Source organism: Cavia porcellus, unplaced genomic scaffold (genome assembly GCF_034190915.1).
Source record: "Cavia porcellus strain 051 isolate PalLab524CR breed Dunkin Hartley unplaced genomic scaffold, mCavPor4.1 scaffold_11, whole genome shotgun sequence".
In the NCBI taxonomy this organism is placed as follows: domain Eukaryota; kingdom Metazoa; phylum Chordata; class Mammalia; order Rodentia; family Caviidae; genus Cavia; species Cavia porcellus.
The window spans coordinates 12,810,609-12,831,908 of NW_026947494.1; the positions used below are offsets into that span (position 1 = coordinate 12,810,609).

The window sequence follows — 21,300 nt, forward strand, 5'->3', positions numbered from 1 at the left end:
AGTGGCACATGTCACAGAATAATAGTCTTCTCTTGGTTTTTTAAAAAATAGCTGAAAAAGTGAAAACTCTTCCTGAGTCATGGGTTGTACAAAAACAGGCAGGAGGTTGGATTTGGCCATCAGGGCACAGTTTGTCAACACTCGGACCCTTGTTCTGTTTATATCGATATCCCGCTTGCCAGGATCCGAACACAGTAACCAGCATGAACGTCTGCTCAGTAGGAAACCAGCGCCTCCTTGACCAGACAGACAGCTTGCAATTGAGAGGAGCAGCTGTAAGTGGTGTGGCTTTCTAGGGAGGAAGTAGAAGTCAGCAGTAACCCACTCTTGCTCTGCTGCTCTGCTAATTATCCTCGTGCTTCTTAAAAAGAAAACTTGAACTTTTCAAGGTCAGTTAAGAGGAAGGCTGCATTAAGTGCGGTCTCCCCGCCTCCCCACACTTCTGGAAAACCTACAGAGTTCGTTAGCTTTGAGAGCCCATTCCAGGCCAGCACGGAAGAGTAAGTAGCAAAAAAGAAGTTTCTTTCTATTTTATTTCCTGGGGTTTTAAAAGCCACAGTATTACTAATAACCAACCACGATAATATAATCTTTAGAGAAACTGGTAAACATCAGCATGATTAAGGCACAGACAAGCCTATAATTTGTACCTCCAGAGAATAGAGATAATGACCTACTACTTCTCATAGCTTATAAAAGATAAAGATTTGTTTCTTCCTCTTAAGCGTTTCAAATTGCAGAGACCACTCTGCCTCTGCCCCTGGGGCCCTGGCCAGGATGTGCTTCACGTGTAAGGCACCCCGGGCAGGCTCCGGCTTTCAGGCCCATCCACTGTAGCCTGCTCTTTCTGAGTGAAGCAGTTTCCGGGCTAGGAAGCATTCTGACCCTCGAATCAAGGGCTAATGGTCTTTCCCGACCAAGAAACTGCGCTGACTTGGAGCAGTAGTTTCAGGTGAGCTAGCAGAGCGCGCACCTCCATAAGGGACACAGACCTGCCAGCTCCCCCAGTCTGGCAGCCCAGAGCTCCACCTCTCATGAAGTTAGAAAGGAAACCCTGGAGGGCTCTAGGCAAGAGTCACACAACGTTCCTGTCCTCTTTAGCAGCAGTGGGATGAAGGTTTCCTAAAGTGGCCAAATTGTGGTGCAGAGGGATGGAATTATAGCTCAGGAAACGGAAGTATTTCCTGGAGAAGTGGCTGATACACTTCTTATGTCTAAAGGGAAAAATTACAGTGATGTAAAGACTCAAAAAGGAAATACTGAGCTAATCAACTTTCCTGGTTTTTATGCCAAACAAGTGTTTAAGTTGAGCTGCGTGGTTTTTTTTCTTTTCTCACATGCCTGATGATTCATGCCAGTGTATCCACAGCAGCGCTTCCTACAAAACTTAGAATGAGACAAATACAGCAACACCTCCTCCAACAACACACCTTCCATGACAAAGCCAAGTGACTGCGACCCTTAGGCAGCCACCTCCATGCTTCCTCTTAAGCGTTTCAATGCTGACCTGGCGCCTTTCAAAGCTTGTTTCACTGAGTGAGCTCAGTCCCTCAGATTCCAAACTCAGTGGAAGCAGGGGTGATTGAGTTAGGGAAGGGAGGAGGGTGAGGAGGTGGGACCTCGGATCTCAGTGAATTGTGATTAAAAAAAAAAGCTACTTTACATCCATGTGTGGCTTTTTTGATGAACACTGCTGACAGCGTTCAATTGGGTAGGCCTAACCTGCATGGAGTCCCTGTGAAGATATTTGGAGGGTGCTGCTGACTGCATCTGTGGTCTCCATTTCCCCTAGAGAAAGGATCTTCAATGTCAAGGTGCCCTGTGCCACTCCATGCTGGATTCTAGTGGTCCCGCCTCTCCTTAAGGAGGCCTAGGAGAGACATGACCCAGACATCCCCACCCACTGTGCAGGACAGCGTGCCGGGAGGACCTGCCTGCTCTCCTGGCAAGTTTACATTATTTGCTTGGAATTATTCAATCATTTTATATTAATCTATAAATGGCTTCCACTAACAATACGATCTATGCACAACAATGCAAGAATGCACATTTTGCAAAGCCCAAGCACAGCTCTTCCAGCACACACCTGTGGGATGACCCTGTGTGTCCCTGAGCTTGAAACCTTCAGGAGGTCTTGAGAAAACACATCTTTATTATTTGCTCTATTTAAAATTGTGGCATAGCTCAATTTCCAATGTTAAACTCTCCTGTCTCAGTAGATTTTTTTCCCATTTAAAATACTTTAAGATATATTGTCAACTTCTGAATCATGCTGAAAGGTACCAGAAAGCCTGAAAATTTTCATTTAAAAGTTTAAAATTCATTTGATAGACTATAGTAAGGTTTTGTTTTTTCATAGCAGCAGATTTACTTTGTTATGTTTCACTTATGGTCACTGATTTATAGTCATTGAAAGCAAAGATGGCCACAGAACAAATTTAAGAAAAAATAACTTTGTCATTAAAGAGACAAGTACTTGGATCTTACTTATGATAACCAAATTGGATGATCCTGAAATATTTTTGTCAAAATGCTTCATTTTTACTTATCTAATATCACAGTGTGAAAATGCACTTCTAAAGTTTCATGTCCATAAAATGTTAAATCTTGTGTTACCTTTAGCTTCTCCACTTGGAAAAAAAATCAGCAAAGTGAAGGAGTATCAAAAGCAAGACTTGACTTTTTAAACTGTAAATGTATGTCTGACATAATCAATGATTGTAGGCATCACTGTAATTACTACTCTGATGTCTGTAATGAAATGTGAATATATTACCAACTGGTAACTCTAAACAGTTTCCTGGGGGCTGGGGACATACACAGCTCATCGGCAAAGCGCAAGGTCATGAGTTTGATCCCTGGGACCACAAATAAATGAATAATTTTTTTGCATGTGCCCAAGGAATTTTGCTAGATAACTGATCAACTATGAAGAATACATAATAAGAATTTATATACATTTAAATAACTCAGTTGAAAATAAGAGGAAATAAAGGTTAATATTAAAAGATAAATTTCTGCAGAAGAAAGCATTTTTTTCTCAATACTGTCTAGGTATAATTCATACATTTGAGAAGAGAACATTTTGGTCTTGTCCTACTTTAGTGTCTCAGTTTATTTTTTTAGAATTTTCTTGTCTCTAGCTTTCAAAAGCAAGGCAGTACAAACAATCATATTATACTTATCTCATTATTTCACAAGAGATCTGAGACATATTTGTGGCTCCTGGTGGGTATAGCTGTGTGTTTGCATACGTATGTATTTATCTCTAGCAGCACCACTCTGCATGATTCTTCTTTAATTTGGGAAGCAAAGCAATATGTAAAATTGAAAAAAATCAGAATTTTAGGCTCACAGACAAGTAACAAAGGGAGGCCATCTTTCTTAAAGCAATATTAAGAAACACATTCTGTGTTAAAAAGAAAAAGACTGTGAAGTAAAATCTCCTTAGTGTTCAATTTAACAGAAGAAACTGACCCCAGAGATCCTTTGCGTGCTGGGGAATGCAAGATTTTTGACAGGCAGTGAGCTCTAATCTCCATCACTCCTGCTGGATTTCATCTTCAGAAAGAATATGTAAATGTGCTGGTCTGTCTCTGCACATCACATTCCCGGTATCCCAAAAGACACCAGGCAGGAAAACCTGCCCATCAGCACGATTCAGTGTGGCCAACGCTAGTTTCTAGGATAAAATTTGTCACATCAGCTTATAGAACTGATTTTAAGAAAACCACTCTGACAGTTTTCAGTGTAGCTAAAACCACCAAATGCAATGTCAGAAAGTGGCGACACCATGGTCAGAGAGGTGGAGGAAACAGAACTTGCGTGTATTCCAAGGAAATATAAATAGTGAGGTCTTTTTAGAGGGCAATGTACAAGGACTTTCTGCAATTTAACATGTGGTTATTACTCAATCCAGACTTTCCACTTCTCGGAATCCAGCCTCCAGAAATACATAAAACAGATGTCTTTTATAGCACTGTCCCTAATGGCACAAATGGGTAACAACCTAAATATCCATCAGTAGATGCAAGGTTAAATAAATCACATTACATCTGTTGGAACAGCTCTCTTTAGATGGAGGTCCTGCTGTTGAATGAAAATGACTATTTTCTCAACAGTGGATATAGCATGATCCCGTTCACATGAAAAAATAAAACACGCACCTAGATGCATGTAAGCTGAGCAGAAAAGATTCAGGAGACACACATTACCGATGCTGAAAGGGGACATTCTTGCAAAGGGTGTGGCATAACAGAAAGGGTAGTGTGAATGGATTGGGCTTTTGTAACTATATAGATTTCAGTATTATAAACAATTTATATATGTCACATAGTCTATATATGTATATATGTGTGGGCATTGCATGGGCAATTAAGAAATAGTTTAAAATAATAAAAGTAATATGCTAAAATACCATAACCATAACCAATTCCATTCCATAGCATCAAAGGGGGACCAAAACCTCTTCTCAGGGGATTTGCCACAAGTTGCAGTGAACGGAGATCTCTAGCTCAAGACTCACAATAACACAGCATGTTCTGGTTTACCACTTCCACACGTAGCTCTGTGCACCAGCTGCAGTCCCTGACACTAGAATGCCTCAGAACCCACACTCTGTTTTAGATGCAAGTGAACCAAATGAACCCGTGGCCCTTTCTAAGGCCCTCAGCTTTAGTCATCGATAAACAGGTTCCCTGCAGCACTTGCCGAGACCACCCAAGGTCTCCTCCCCTAGTCCTGTTTTTCTTTTTTGGAGCTGCTAATCCTCCCTGTCCTCAGCAAAAATTCTGGAAGGAGGAGCCAATACAAGCTTCTTCTACTTCTCTCTTGATTATTGCCGCTGGCTGCAACATCTCACACATTTAAATCCTTTATATTAGTTTGGTTTTCCTGGAAGCAATCAGTCTGAATGTCACCCACTTAAACATTTAAAAGAGGGTCCCAAATAGCTATTATCATATTTCAATGTCCTGAAAATGGATAGGAATTGTATAAGAAATGCAGACTGAAAACTGAATTCACATTTAGCCCACAGAAGTCTTCTAAAAATGTTCAGTAACAAATAAGCATCAGCTGCCACATACATCTCCCCTTGTGGCCCTGACTCCCTGCTAGAAACCACCCTCTCCCCTCATCCCTCTTCACCGAACCCTTTTGATCCCATCATCACATGATCCATCTCTCTTAGATTACAGTTCCTTTGCCAGTCAAGATCCACAACCCACACAGACAAGGTGCATCTGTTGAATCCTCACATATCTGCCACCCCATCACCTGGCCCCTGTGTTGCCCAGCACGATGGCCATAACCCACATGTAGGGATCTAAGTTAAATTTGAATTAATTTAAATAAAATTACACTTAAATGTTAGATTTCTTTGCTCTCACTTGCCATATTTCAAATACTCCTCAGCCAAACTTAGCTAGCATCTGCGGTGTTGGACAACGTAGACATGGCACATCTTCATCACTACAGAAAGTTCTATCAAATCTGATTTTGATGTTTCAACTATGATAGTACCCAGCTCCGTGGGAGAATTTAAAACATTAGCAGCCAGAAAAACAAAGCAAAACAAACAAAAAGAGGGAAAGGAGAAAAAATTATTAACATTATGTGGAAACAACAAACCAATTCACTGTGTGTGGAAGTAAGTAAAGAAATTTCCCCAAGGAAACAACTATTCTACAAACCTTTAACATTCTACTTAGCAATCCAGTTTCTCCCGGTCTGTTAAATGCACTGGTGGGATTATAACATGTTTAGATTCTAGAATGACTGGCCGTGGATTTTCAAAGAAGATTCCAAGTTGTCACTGTGGTTTTCTCATCAAGATATAGCCAAGTTTTAAAAGCTTGTGGGGATGTTTCCAACTATTTCAAAGCCCCTTGAAAGGAGAGCCAATCTCCCCTCCTGCAGGATTGAAGAGAGATCCATTTTTCCTTTTGTCAAGTTCCATCAGCTGTCAGCCACCGTGGCTGTCACTACCCTACAAAATCTGCAAGAAAACTTCTTTGAATAACACTGCAGCGTTAATTTCTCCGTGTTATCCAACTACCAATTCCTATGCATTCTTTCATAACTGCACATCCCTTTATTTTCTGTTTACTTACTCACATGACCATCTTCTCTGTCAAACTAAACAAATAAACAGGAAGAGGGATTCTCTAAAGATTACTTAAATTGATTCCGGACTGGCACTCCAGGGAATGTGAGTAGAGAGTAAACTATGTGTGTGTTCAGGATGGTGGAGGAAAGAGACATTGTTGAAGGCAGAGGAGGGGCATCATATAAAATACTTTAAAGCAATAATCCTTGGCCATGAAAAATAACATCAAGCATCCCTCCAAGATCAGTAACAAGGGTGATGTCAGACCAGGATTAAACAAGCCATTTGGGGGGCAGTAATTCTTATAGAAGTGCTCTCCATGTGAAGAAGTCATGATGGCCTCACTCAAGGCTGTGCTTCTGACCATCTTCTGTGATGTATCCTCTCATCTGGCCTCAGCATGAGGTCTTTCCACAGTCTTCCAACATCACTTATTTTTGGTTAGTGCTTGACACAACGACACCATTTCGATTACCAAAACTTGTACATCCCCGTGAGATGAGGCACTGCTTCGGGGTAGAAAGATCACTAGCTCATTCGTATTCTTAGCAGGTAGTACTGTGCTGAACATATGGACTGTTCCCAAAACATATTTATTAAACTGACCTCAGTAAATTGGACTCAAAGTTGTAAAGTTTTTCATTCTAGCGCTGACTGTGTCTTCTGGGCAGTACTGGTATTAAGGTACAATCAGTGTAATTTTTGTTGCTGTTTTCACTTACCTAGCAGGTATTTTAACTAATTTAAAATGGTAGCAGAGATTAACAGTGGCAAAAATCTAAATGGCTATTGCTTTCTTTAGTATAGTAGTTTCCTAATTCCTTGAGGAAAAATTAAGATAGTCACCGAGCCAAAGCAAAAAAAAATTATTTAGATTTATTAGTAAAATAATGTTCAACCTGAATTTTTCAAAATTATATAAAAATGTATCACTGAAAGATAGGATTTGTACTTGATGAACTAGAATCCATACAAAGCACTATCAATATTTAACAATGCAGGCAACAATTTACTTTCCAAAATATCTCCAGAAAAATGGCAACTGTCTTTCTTTCCAAGAAATCTGACTTTATAAAATGGGAAAATGCTAACATTTCAAATCCAAATAGCTCATATAATACTAAAAATGACCATTAGGTCACATGTCTGGGCTCTTGAAAAGAGCTTCTAATAACCTTCATTAAAATCTGGCAATAATAATTAAGAATTTACGCTATAACAACAACAGTGATGCAAGTTTTGAAATCCAAGAAAATGACTTTCTAATCTGAACATATGTATCCCTTTTAGTCTTACAATGATGTCAAGAAAGTCAACTGGATTTCTTCCCCTCCTAGCTGAATTGGGAGCCTATATTTTCTTTTTGACATTTCCCTGATTTTGTGAAAAAATTATTTTAAACTGGTACATAAGAACATAAGAATTATACATATTAATGGAGCACCATGCACTGTCCCCCCACAAGCGTGCACTGTCTAATGCTTAAATCTATTACCTCTTCCAATATTTATCATTTATTCATGGTGAAAACCTACAAAATTCTTCCTTTGAGCTTTCTAAAATGCCCTCATTTTAATATCAATGGAATGCTACATAATACTCAAGTTGAAGAATGAACACAATTTTTGAACTTCTTGAAGGATTCAATTTGTAGAACAATTTTGAGATTTTTTTCCCTTATTTAGAGAAATTCTCTAAAGACTAAATCTGAGTTTTAGAATTTCCAAATGTTTGCATGCATTATCACATGTAATGCCAAGTGTTCAAATAGATAATTAGCACAATTATTCAGGAAACATCTGCTCAGCTTACATATTATTCATATTTCCCACTCTATTTTTTTCTTTCTAGCCCGAAATATGATTGTTTTCTTTCCAATTAGTCTTATATTAGTGACAGGGAAGAAGAAAAATAAAATAAAATAAAATAAGGAAAAGTCAGGCTGACCATATTTTTAACATTTATTGATGTAGTTCTTTTGGAAAAAAAAACTAGCTGTAATTGCTAGTTAAATTAAGGGTCTGATAAGTACACAGATTAATTTAAGTGATGTAAAGTTATTTCAATGTTTGTGACTTATTCAAATATATTTGATCTACTATTTCTACTTAGTAATATGTTATTGTTTCCTTCATTTAGAACTGCAAGGTAGAAATTATTTCATTTTAATGGTGAAAGGACGTGAGTGTAGGTAGATGAAGGTGACCGATGCAAGCAGAGGTCCCTCAACCCCACACTGAGGTATCCATGCCCAGCTTCCAGGGTATCAGAACGTTAAAGTGGTGTGAATCCAGGTGGCCCAGTCAGTTGGGATGGGGCTGAGAAGGATAAGCTGTTAGAGATGCTGACACTGTCAGTGGTCCAGACACCATGCCAAGAGACAATGCTTTGGCAACCATGGCTGTCTTTACAATTCACAAGGCTGTGAACCATAATGGTGTAGGGAAATTCTCCTCATACCCAGGGGCCCAGATCCACCATCTCCAGCCCCTAACCCCAGAAATGGGCCCCATCACGGTGGCTGCCTGTGATACCTCGCACATATCCCATAAATGCAGCGTGAATTGGTTTCCATTTTTCCTATGGTGTTAGGGAAATGGGAGACTGGTCAAGTGGATCTCAGAGTGACCTTTCTGCAGCTATCTCGTAGTAACCTATTTGAGCTAACAGGTTTGATATGCTTTTGTTTCTAAGCCACTGACTTTGTTAAGTGAAACAAACTGGTATCAAGAAAAATTGTCCCCGAGTCCCTAATCTTCCAAGGAGCCATTTATATCTCCAAATATGAACCACAATCCCAATTCTGGGTGACTGTCCTCTCATTATTGCCACTGCATTGATCTATCCCTCCCCACCTCTACAAAGGAACATTGATTGGCCTTTACTCCTTAGAAATGAATTATTTACTTATACCACTCACCTCAAATCATTTCTTCACCTCTTTTTTCTTTCAGTTGCAAAATATACAACTTTACATGGCTTTTATCTGTTGCTTTGTCAGATAACATCAGAATATAAATGCTATTTTTTTTAAAGAAAAGCATTCTTGTAGCCCCAAATAATTATTTGTAAAACCAAGATAATGTGAACTGCAACATTCTAGGTGTGTTAGACCCAACTGACAAGAAGATAATTGCTGGAAAAAAATGGATTACTGACAAGTTCATAAATGGTTAACATCGTGGTCTTACCTATGCACACTAGATCCATAAAACCATACATTCCATAGCAGATTTGAAAAAGGATGTCCTTCCTCTGCCACACTGCATAGGGGCTGAAGGCTGACCAGAGAAGCCAGGTCACACTCGCTATTAAGAACAGGGATCCTAGGATTACAGCAATCATCTGAACTTTCTCAACCAGTGTTATAGAAATGCTTTGCCACTAAAAGAAAAACAGAGGCATGTAAGGAACAGGTGCTATGTATAATTTAAAAAGAAAAAAAAAAACATTTTCAGCCCCGTGATTTGCTCTGTAATGTCAGATCCTTTGCAATCTGATCAGTCCCCAAATGAATATTTTACTTCATGCAAGTTATAAAAGGTAGACAAGCAGATAAAGATTAATGAATTGCCCAAACTTCATTATTTGTAGAAACTCACCGTTGTGCAAGTTTAATCTATTTTTACTTCAGATAATACTGAGTGTGAATGGCTGAGGAATATTTAGCACTGGAGAATCACATTGTTATCTTTCATGCATGCATGAAATTAAATATAATGTGACAATACAAGATTCTTCTGTTGGGCATTTATTTCGTTATTAACCCATTTGGTTTCCAAAAAAGGGGGAAGTTGTCTCTTGTTTTAGTAGAAAAATGTGGAACCAGAAAACAAAATAATTAAGTTCTATATGAGTATCACTGGAAAATTCATTTATGGTAACAAACACCAGAATAATCAGAAGGAAACTATAAAATTGCATATTATCTGTTATTGCTACATTTCATACACTCAAATATTACTAGATTTTTTTTTATTATATAACGAATAATCTATGAAGTACTTTTGTCAAGATTTAGAATTTGCATACAATTAGATTATCTTAGAAACTCATGAATACGCTGGCACACACTATTCGAAGAAGAAAATAATTTGGTATCCTAAGGTGTCAGAGGTTTTATACTATAAATGGCCAAAAGGCCTTCGAGGTGCTAACACAGTAAAGAGTGTTTGTTAATCATGTTCTCACCTTCTCCTGCTTAAAAGAGAACACCAGAACTGTTACGGTTGGTTTGTCAGTAAGCAGTGAAACGCAGCCGCCCTCGCAATCCCACCCTGTGGGAAAGGTTTCTGGCTGCAATGCATCACTCAGCACAGGAATTCCCAAAGAGGTTAAAATGTCCTTTGAAAAATGAGCTTTGCCACTCAGGGTCTAATGGATGAATCTGAAATTTCCTTAAGTCTTACTTACCTTAAGTCTGAATATATGTATTCCCAGGTAGAATATCTATCCTCAACTATAATTTCCCTCCCAGCTTCCCTGTCTGTCTGTGTGTCTCTCTCCCTTCTTTCTTCTAACCTCATAAATACATACTAGGTATGTATTACCTAGTAATATTTTAAATCAGATCTGATAGTCTGGATTATTCTTGCATACTCACATATATTATTAAATTCTACATTTGTTACAAGAGTAAAGCCAACATACATTTGAACTTTCCTATGCTAACGTCATTTAACTTTTTACCTTTAGAAACAGAAATGAGCAGTAATGGTTTCATTTTAGTGTGAACTTTCATTCACTGAAAAATAGTTCTTTCTTTAACAATTCTGAATAAATTAGTTGACATTACTGTACCATTATAAGTGGGTCAATATATTTCAAAAATATTTTTGAAGGCTTTTTCCCTAGTTTTCTGATGTATTTCTTAATAAATTTATTCCAAATTATTAGGCATCTGAACTGTAAAGCATTTAAAAGATGAGGATTACCAAGCAAATGTGAGGTGTCATGTCCCAAGCTTGGTCAGGTTTAGTTCCGATGCTCATTAAACTTTGATTTAAGTACAGCATGGTAAACAAAATAAAAAACTACCCGTAGCTGGCATCCATTCTAGATGAATTCTACATTTATATGCATTATTATCATTGTATTGCTCAATGTGCCTTATTAGGGTATTAATCACATCACAGAGATGACAATATCACATAATTTTAAATCTATGAGATGAAGGTATGTGTGTGTATAGAGTTCCACATGGGGGCCCATATGCTCAAATACCTATGCCTGAATCCTGGGCATCCTCGGACAATTGGTCCAAAGTAAATGAGGAGGAATCACCAAGCTTCGCCTTCACTGAGAGCTACTTTCCTCCATCAATAATCCTTATGATGACCCAGGTTCATTACACAACTTTAGAGGAGCTAATTTTGAACAGCTAAGTTTGTGTACAATTCATTACACTTAGCTTCCTTTAATCCCACAAATTAACTCATGCGAGTCTATCTACGTGACATCTCTGGGCAGAGGGTTCTTTAGCCCCATGAGATACTTGAGTTTGCAAGAGTCATGGTGATGGGTGGAGGTGGCTCTGGGGTTTCCTAGGACACAGGAAATGGAAAATTCACTCAAGAGTCGGAGGTGTCAGCCCCCTCAGTTTCCTGAAGAGCATGCTTCTACCCTAGACAGTGCGATGCTCCTTCCCAGGAAAGGTGAATGAGTGTGGGAGTAATTTCCAGGAGTAAACCACGGAAGCATTATATTTGTCTCAGTGGGACTCAATTGAAAATACTTTGAAATTCAAATGCTTGGCAGTTTGGAATCAATGTGTTTAAAATCATATGAAGAACCTAGGAAAAAGGACCAACTCTTAATTACAGTGTACAAGGAAGTTTAATTATTTAGCATTACCATAGAAATTATCACTTGTTATGAATATTAGAAGTAATTTCAGATGTTTAAAGCTTATTTTCAAAGATGAATAAATTATACATAATCTATAATGAATCCCCTGAAGTTTTTTGTTGTATATTATTCCAATAATAATAGAAATCATGCCACTAATAATGGAAATATCCAAATCTGTTAAAAGTAAATAGAAGCTCTTCATATACTGATGAACTTTAAAATGAACTTCATTTCACTGAATAGCTAGTGAGGACAAACTTTACTGACACCAAAGTTATTCAATCTGATTGTGAATATAAGCATTTCCCTTTGGACACTGACATCTTGGCAATCTCTTTGTGTGCTGTACACCAGTCTTTCAATTTCTACCATTACATACAAAAAGAGGGGCTGTCCTCACTCTTCCCCTAGGAAAAACAACTCTGCCTTACACAGGCTGACAGGAAACTCCTGGCCCTCGGAAGGCAGAAGTGATTGAGGGGTTTGCCCTCCAGAAGCCGTTAACAGACTACTTGCTTGGACAGTGAAAGTCCACGAGACTCTAGGGGCTTCTCTCTCATGGTATCCAAGGACTAGACTTAAGTTTGGAAGATATTTTTACCAAATTTTTCAGCAGCTCAACAACACATTCTTTTCCTCTAAAAAGATACATAGAGTGTGCACATGTGTGTGCATGTGTATTTTTTCATTTAACTTTTTTTGCCAAATTTGGGTAAGAAAATAATAAAAGAGTAACTGGATTTATTATAAATAATTACTGTTTTATGTCCATGGTATCTGAATATATGTGGCTCTCACAGTACTGAAAAGCTGCTTACTTCAATACAACCAACTATTGGACCTATCATTCCTAGACAAAGTGGGACCAGCGAGCCCCTTTTTTGAAAGCTCATCCTCATTTAATGCCGAAAGTAGTAACTAAAAGATAATATTTAAATTTAATAGTAATTTAATGCATATACATGCATATAGATGTGCTATTATATATGTATGTCTATATCCAATGCATGCCAGGACTTTTTCTAGGAAGTTATTTGTGCTAATTCCTTTAATCTCCACAGCAGGTCTCCTGGAGAAGTTTTACTCCTACTTTAGAAATAATTAAACTGGAGCAGGGAGGGGCTAAACAATTTGTGCAGCACAGGACCTGAGCCGCGAGCCTGGGCAAGGGGATCCGAGGCTCACGCTCTTAGCACTTCTCCTCGGTTGTGTGAGAAAGCCGCTGGGCTATGGTAACAGCTGCATATGTTTCCACCCCTGCAACACCATGACATTCCAGGGATGGGAGCTCCAAGCCTGTCTTCGGTGGCCACTGTCAGTGGTGTCTAGCTGGCCTTGCAGCTGCACGGCACTGCCAGCTCCCTGGTGGCATGCTGGCTACCTCCGGGTCAGCATGCATCTTGGTACCCAGCACATACTTGTCATAGAAGAGTCCAAGAAAATGATGGGGGAGACTAAGACGAGGGAGTCCGGGAGGCTCTGCACCAATTCAGCTTCCTCTGTTTCTAACTTTCTCACATGCCCCGTGCCCATTGCTTGGTCCCTCTGAATGTTTTCCTTTCTCTTCCTCGATATGCAATCTCTTTCTTTCCTCCCACCTATCCTTTAGTGTCTCTTTTCCATTCATCTTTAGCTGTGATGCCGCTTCTTCGGACAAAGCCATCCTTTCTCTCTCTTCCTCTTTTCCTTCCTGGCCCCCCGAAACCCACCACTTGGCACTCATGGCTTTATTGGTTCAATCCCACAGATCCGTTTACCTCTCCATGGCTACAGACTGCAGGCTTCACAGTGGCAGAGGTTGAACTGTGGTTCCCCTCGTGTTTACCACACAGCTGAACACACCCAGCAAAGTCCTAACGTGCACAGGTTCTCATTCGTTCCTGTCACCTGTCTGACTGCCAGATGCCCATGCTGTAGGGCTCCACCCCATCCCTGGTGCACAGAAGTCCTGCTCTGGCCAAACTATCAAGAAGGCCAGAAGGGAGTGTTCAAACCCAGATCTCTTCTTCCAAAGCCTACGCCTTCCTAAAACATCCTTGTCTGCCTGCCTGATCTCTGCTCTCACCCTTCTCTGCCTGTATAAACAGGCACAACTTGTATCTGAAAGGAAAGCAAAATGGGCACAATTATACCTGCCTAAGAAGTGGTGGTGGTGGTGGGGATGGAAAAAACTCTACTAGTGAAGAAAGCAGCTCAGCAGGGTGCCACTTAAATCTAACCTGTACCTTTCTACGTGGCCTCTCTAAATTCTCCATTCTAGAAGTTGTAGCTTGTTAAATGAATGCTAACATGTAGAAGACAATCTCAGAGAGTTATATCTCTCATTTTAATGAAAGTTTGGAAATAAATTACATAAACTCACACCAAAAAGTATTTATTACTCTGTTTATTCACAACCATCCTAAGAAACATCAAGTTAAGACCACCAGTACCAAAAAGATAGACAATCATGTGGCCAGAATGGATGTACTAGAAGTGGTACTTTTCTTGGGAAATCAGATAAGCAATTGCCCCAATAATTATCATGGGTTTCTGGGAAACAAAAATAAATATTGCTGCTGTGGAAAAACAAAAATATTGCCTAACAGGGGTATAACATTGCCATTAGAGAAGAAAGAATGTAATAAAAAGCGAAGAATGTGCTTTAAAGAAATGACATGAGGCCAAGTCAAAGTAAGACTCAAAGTTTCCCCCTTCCCTTGTATAAACCACTTTGAGCCGGTGAGATAAGCCCTTGAGAAAGACCTACAAACCATCAGGTCTCAAGGAAGCTATTTAGAAGATGAACCTGTCATTTTGTTGTCTGAAAGAGTTAAGGCACCTTCTCAATTTAGGACCCAATCCCCCCCCCCCCAGAAAACAACACATGCTCAGAGGAAACCAGGCTGAACTAAGAGAGAAGAACTGTTCAGAGTGCATTAGAGCATCTGGTCCAAAGTACGGCTTCATCTTTGTTTCTACAGGGCAGGCCAGGTATGAATCGTAAGTTAATACGTTTGTAGCACCATGATTTATACTGTGCAGTATGACAGGTGGGATTAATCACCAGGGACACAAGAGAGAACACCTGCTCCGAAGGCGTATCTTCTTCAGAAAAATAAATTGACCTAAAATCCATTTTCAACCATCTCTATATGCTGTTTAAATTGTATCCCTAAAGTTGGCATTGGAAATGCTGGCAGAATCATCTCAATATGGAATCAAATCAACGCGAATGTACAACACTTCATTAATTATATACCCATTCTTGGTAGAGTTTTCTCTATCAAGGCTGCATAATAAAAATGATCTCATGGTTTGGTATGGATTCTTTCTGCTGGAAAAGGAATTTCATAAACTCATGAGGGCTGAGAGAAAAAAAGGAATTTGCTTTGCCTAAGAAAGATGAAATCTAGAAAACCCCAAGAAAATAATTAGAAGACACATGACCATTTCTTTGAACAACATAATAGCAATTGATTAAATGGAAGATGAGATATATTGACTGGCCCTAAAGATAAAGAGTGGTAAAAAAAAATACTACAAATAACTTTATGCCATTTAATCCAATAGCATAGATGAAATAGGTAATTTCCACAGCAAACTTAACCAAAACTGACTCAAGAAGAAATGGAGAGTACGGGTAGCTCTACAAGTTAATCATGTGAATAACAGTCTTTGACAAACAAACTAGCACACATCTGCAGGACCAGATGATTTCACTATATGTTAGCATTTAAAGGAAGTAGCGTATCAATCTTATATAAACTCTGTCAGAAAATACAGAGTGACAGTATTTCCCAACTCACTCATGTCATTATAAACAACTACATTGACAAATTCTTAAAAAAAGAATAAAGAGATTTTCTTAATAGATGCAGTAAAATTATTTGGCATTCCCTCACCCACAATGAAAACTGGGAAGAGAAAACTTCTTAACCTGAAAAAAGAACCTGTGAAACACTTAGGACCCGGGGTATAGCTCAGTGGTAGGGAACCCACCTGGAAAGCACGAGTTCCTGAGTTTGATCCCCAGTGTACATATTAAAAAAAAAAAACTACAACACTTATTACCAGACTCATACCTAATTGTGGGAAAAAAGTTTTCTTTTCTCAGTCAAGAACCATTTAAGATATTCGTCTTTATTATGTCTATTCAAGTTTAGAATGAATGTCCTGGTCTCTGCAATGCAATAGAGCAAGAGAAACAAACAGTAAGACATAAAGGCATAAAGGGGGAATATAAAATGGTATCTATCTGTGGATGGCATTCGTATCTGTACATAAATCCTAAGCACCCTACAAGAAAAGCTAGTAGAATTAGTAAATTAAATTAGGAAAGTCTCAAAATATGAATCATATATAAATATCTATTATGTTTTAATACAACAGCACAAATTTTTAAAAATTGCAAAAACACTACTACATGAAAGCACAAAAATTAAAAATTATTAGGACTGAATTTATAAAAAGATATACACAATTATTCTTAAGTAAATCAAAGAAGACTCAAATAAATAAATTATGGATTTGAAGATGCACTGTAGTTCAGGCAATTATTTTCCTAATTTTAACTTTTAAACCTAAAATAGAAGTATCTCACAGTACCAGGGAAACAAAGTTTTCTTCTTTCTGATCCCATTTTTTAAGAGACTGTTCTTTAGAAGATGTAAGGACAACTACAAAGACACTCAGCCACCTGATAGTTGAAAAAGGGTCTAACCATGTTCACTGGAAGGATATCCTGTTTAATAAATGGGGCTGGAAAAACTGGCTCTCCACATGCCAAAGGAAACTAGACCCATGCATATCACCATGCACAAAACTAAAGTCTAAATGAATCAAAGATCTAAGTATTAAAACAGAAACACTAAATCTGCTGGAAGACAAGGTAGGTAGAAGTCTACAGATATAGGGGTAGGCACAGAATTCATGAACAAAACGCAAACTGCACGGGAAACACTTTAAAGAATCAACAACTGGGATCTTATATTATTGAAAAGTTTCTGCATTTCAAAAGAAATCACAAACAGAGTGAAAAGCAAACCCACAGAATGGGAAAGAATTCTAGCCATCAATCCCTCAGACAAAAGACTTATAATCCAGAACATGTAAAGAACTGAAAAACATCAAGCCTCCTAAATTCAAAGACCCTCTCCAAAAATGGGCATCTGAGATGAACATACAGTTCTCAGATGAACATATACAAATGGCAAATAAATACATGAAGAAATGTTCACCATCACTGGTCATTCAAGAAATGCAAATTACAACTAATGATATAGGCAATTCTATTAGAGATAGCGGGAGGCATTATGGTAACCATTGTTGATCACCTTGTATTATGTTTTTATATTATCTATTATGTCCACCCTTTTGACTTGACCGATTCTGTTCTGTTATGTCACATTTGGTTTTACTCTCTTCCAAAAAAGCAATAAGAACCGTGGGAGCAATGAAACCCAAAATGTGTAATAGTCATTGTACAAAAGAGAGGAAAAGAAAGTGCTCTAAACTATATAACTGCATGTATATTTAAGTGTATAAGATAGAAAATGATATCACAGAGTTTTATTGGATCATTGAACAGAACTGTTTGCAGTATCATTGTTGGAATGTCCACTCTACAAGCTTTAATTTTGTGACTTGAACAATTATTTCTAAGATGGCAATATGTAATCCATTAACTAGTGATTTCCTGTAAATCTGTATAACTTGTACACCTTCACTGTTTTTTTTTTTCTTTTCTCCTTAAATAAAAAAAAAAGAAATGCAAATTAATACAGCATTGAGATTTCATCTCACTCTGGGAAGAATAGCTGCCATCAAGAAATCAACTGATAACAAATGTTAGCGAGGCTGCGGGGAAAAAGGAACACTGCTCCACTGTTGGTGGGAGTGTAGACTGGTGCAACCACTATGGAAATCACTATGGAGATTTCTCAGAAGACTTGGATTGGAAGTTGCATTCAATCCAGCTGTTCCCCTCCTGGGGATTTTCCCAGAAAAACTGAAAGGTCATATCACAGTGATATATGTGTACCCATGTTGATAGCAGCACAATTTGTAAATAGCTAAATCTTGGAAACAACCAAGATGCCCATTAACTGTAGAGTGAATGAAAAAGATGTGGTATTTTTATACAATAGAATATTACTCAGCTATAAGAACGATGATCTTGAGGCTTTCATATTGAAATGGAGCCAACTTGAAAGTATCCTCATAAGTAAAATAACTAAGAATATTTATCAGTATCACATTGGGTCTCTAGTGTTAAAAGTAATAAGAACTGTAGGAGTAATAAAACCCCAAATGTGTGATTGTTATTGTAAAAAAGAGAGGAAAAGAAAGTGCTCTAAAGGATGTAACTACATGTATGTTTAAGTGTGTAGGATTGATAACCATATTACTAAGTTTTTGTTGGATTGTTGAACAAAACCGTTTGCACTCTCACTGTTTGAATGTCCACTTTTTATGCTTTAATTTTGTAACTTGAACAACTATTTCTAAGATGACTATGCAATTTATCAACTAGTGATTTCTTAGAGTTTATTTTTGTTTGAAATTCTGTATTATTATACCCTTTTTTCTGTTTTGCTTTTTTTCTCTTTGAATAAAATTTTTTAAAGAAGAGCGTTCTTTAAAAATGATCAGCCACCAGGTGATACTCACTGAATTTTATCTCATACAGATTAAAAATGAAAAAACAAACCTTCCAATTTTTACAAGAGTCAAAAGAAAATCCTTTGAACGCAGTGTCCCACGTGACCTCACTTTTCTCTCACTGCCTCAGCTCCTGGAAATGCACGTCCTCTAAGAAACTGTCCTGAATGAAAACTATCAGTTTATCTAATGAAGATGCCTAGACCCAGGCCATGTGACCACAAGAAAGGGACAAGCAGGATGGGCAGCTTCTCGGGTAAACTGGGCAATGCTGGAAGGGTCTCATGTTATTGGACACAACTCAGAACGCCAATAAAAATTTTGCTTCCAAGTGATCCAGAAATCCCAGGAGATTTGCCAGCCATGGCCCTGAACTCTGGTAATGTCCTCGATGTGGTGTGCAGCTGAGGAAGAAGTGTTGGCATTGGAGTCAGGGTCATGCTGGGGGTCTGAGATATGGATCTGGTACCCTGGTACCGGGGGCCTGAGTCCTAGAGTCATAAATTAGGAAATTAATAGGTCCGGTCAGGAAAACAAAGTCCTAAGCTCATCAGGATAATGATGGGTGCAGCTCACGGCCACATGAGAAACTGTGGGACCTCGAATACTAGAATACTAGAAGTGGGTGAGTTTTGAAATTTAAATCAAAGAAAAGGGGAAACTGGTACAAAGTGCAGGTTTGGTCATTAAAGGAGAACCAAGAGGAGCAGAACCCAGGAACTGCAAATAAGTAAGGATGGCCAGGGGGAAGCATCTGTGAAAGGTCCGAGGCCGGGAAACTCACTCCAAGAGTGAGATGAGCCCAGCAGAGAAATGTCCATCCAGAAAAGTCTCCTAATTAAACCAGCTCTTTACGACACCACGTCTGTGGGGATAGGAGAATAAACCCCATAGCCACTCCCATCTAGCTGTCTCCAGATGCACAGGAAGGAGACAGAGTAAAACAACAGTGTAAGAAAATTTCTTATAAGGGAAGAGAATGGTTTACTTGGAAGAGTGTATCTGGGAAAAATTCCTGGAATGCCAGCATATTAATAGGATAAGCCACTATTGGACAGACCAATAACCCTTGCGTTAGCAACTACAGGAGGCCACATAAAGAATGCCAGAGATTCTGGATCTCCCTTGAGAAAAAAATACATTTATGCCTCCATTGTTTCCCCTCTAATTCTTTCAGAGCCATCCACAGCTCCTCTCCCAAGGTTATCTCTTGCTCAATAGCTTCAAGCATTATAGATTTTCCCATTTGTCAAGCACTATGGATTTTCCTATTTATTAGTCCAGATACAATAGTTCAAACGTTGCAGTAGGCATACATTTTAGCTCTTTGCTTCTCAAGTGTGGGGACTGCCTCCTCCCTCCCTGTTTTAATCATTCCTCATAACCAAAGCAGATGCTGATCATCATGTTAAATCAGGAAAATTCTCCCCGAGAGCTGCTTGTCTGATATAGTTAGGCTTAGTAATTTGATTTCATCCCATATGATTTAAAGAGTGTGTGTCTGTGTACGGTGCATTTTTTTCATTGTTCCTCTCAACATTCAGTATTAATTGTGTTTAAATACTGGCTTCTCAGGAGGGTTCTATCTAAGTAATTAGTAGATGACTCTAACCGGATTAACTTGTTCTCTCCACAAGGAGTTGAAAGCTACCTTTGCTAAAGCAGCTTATTAAAACTCTCACTGGACTCTGTTTTCAACCATGCTTCTCAGCAGAATTTCCACTGAAAGCAAATACTTTCCCACTTGCGTTCATGCAGGGTCTGTAGCATATTCTCCTGGTGACAAGAAGAGTACCACCAGTGACTGAGAATGAGTTTGAGGCAGACCAGCTCTTCAAAGAAATGGATGCAGAATCTCTTGCAATTCATTCATATCTTGGCTCTGGGGAGGCTGCAAAATTTGCCAGGATAATCAGAGAACTGTGAGTTGGCTGTTGGACCACTGAATTCCCCCCATGACTGCTTCTGTATTATTCTCTGTTAATGACATTGGATATTAATTTTTGCTGTGCTTTGCGTATTGTTTGAGTCTGTCTTCAGTTTCATGTGCTGGAAGTGTGGTCCTCAGTGGGGTGATATTGAGAGTGGGGTATCCTTTAAGAGGTGGGGTGGGTGGAAAGTGATCAAGTCGCTGTCCTCAGGAAAAATTAATGGTCACCTTACAGGACTAATTTTCCTGACAGCAAGTTGTAAAAGGAACAGGCCTGGTCACTGAGTCTCTTTGGCTTCCTGTCTCATCCTGTGATCTCTTCTGTGTGTTTTCTGCCATCGGGATGGCATCCACCATGAGGTCCTCACCAGAGACCAAACATGCGATGCCTCCAGATCTTGGACAATCATTACACTGTGAGCTGAATAAACCTCTTTCACTAGAAGGCACCCAGCCTCAGGTATTTTGGCCTTAGCAACAGGAAATGGGCGAAGACAATTATCACAGAAAAACTGGGCATCAATGCTTCTGTGATTTACCCTCTGTCTTGGTTACTTTTCTCTTGTTGCTGGGACAAAATACCCAACACCCAGAATGAAGGAAAGAAAGGTTTGTTTTGCTCACTATCTGTAGAGGTTTCAGTCTATACCAGCTGGCTCCAAAGCAGGGTGGCTTCACACAGGGACAGCACTTCAAGGCAGCAGCCAGAGCAAAAAGTGGGTGGTGGGAGCAAGCCTCTTTTCTTCCATTATATTGTAAGAAAGCTACC

General features: G+C 38.9%; 1 protein-coding gene across 1 annotated transcript in view; it reads right to left on the reverse strand.

The window, feature by feature from the left end:
* Marchf11 (membrane associated ring-CH-type finger 11) overlaps positions 1-21,300 on the reverse strand; it is a 114,045-nt gene that overhangs the window by 13,759 nt on the left and 78,986 nt on the right. The window contains exon 3 of the mRNA XM_063257995.1: positions 9,301-9,493. Within this exon, the coding sequence (XP_063114065.1) occupies positions 9,301-9,493 (193 nt within the window). The remainder of the gene's footprint in view (positions 1-9,300; positions 9,494-21,300) is intronic.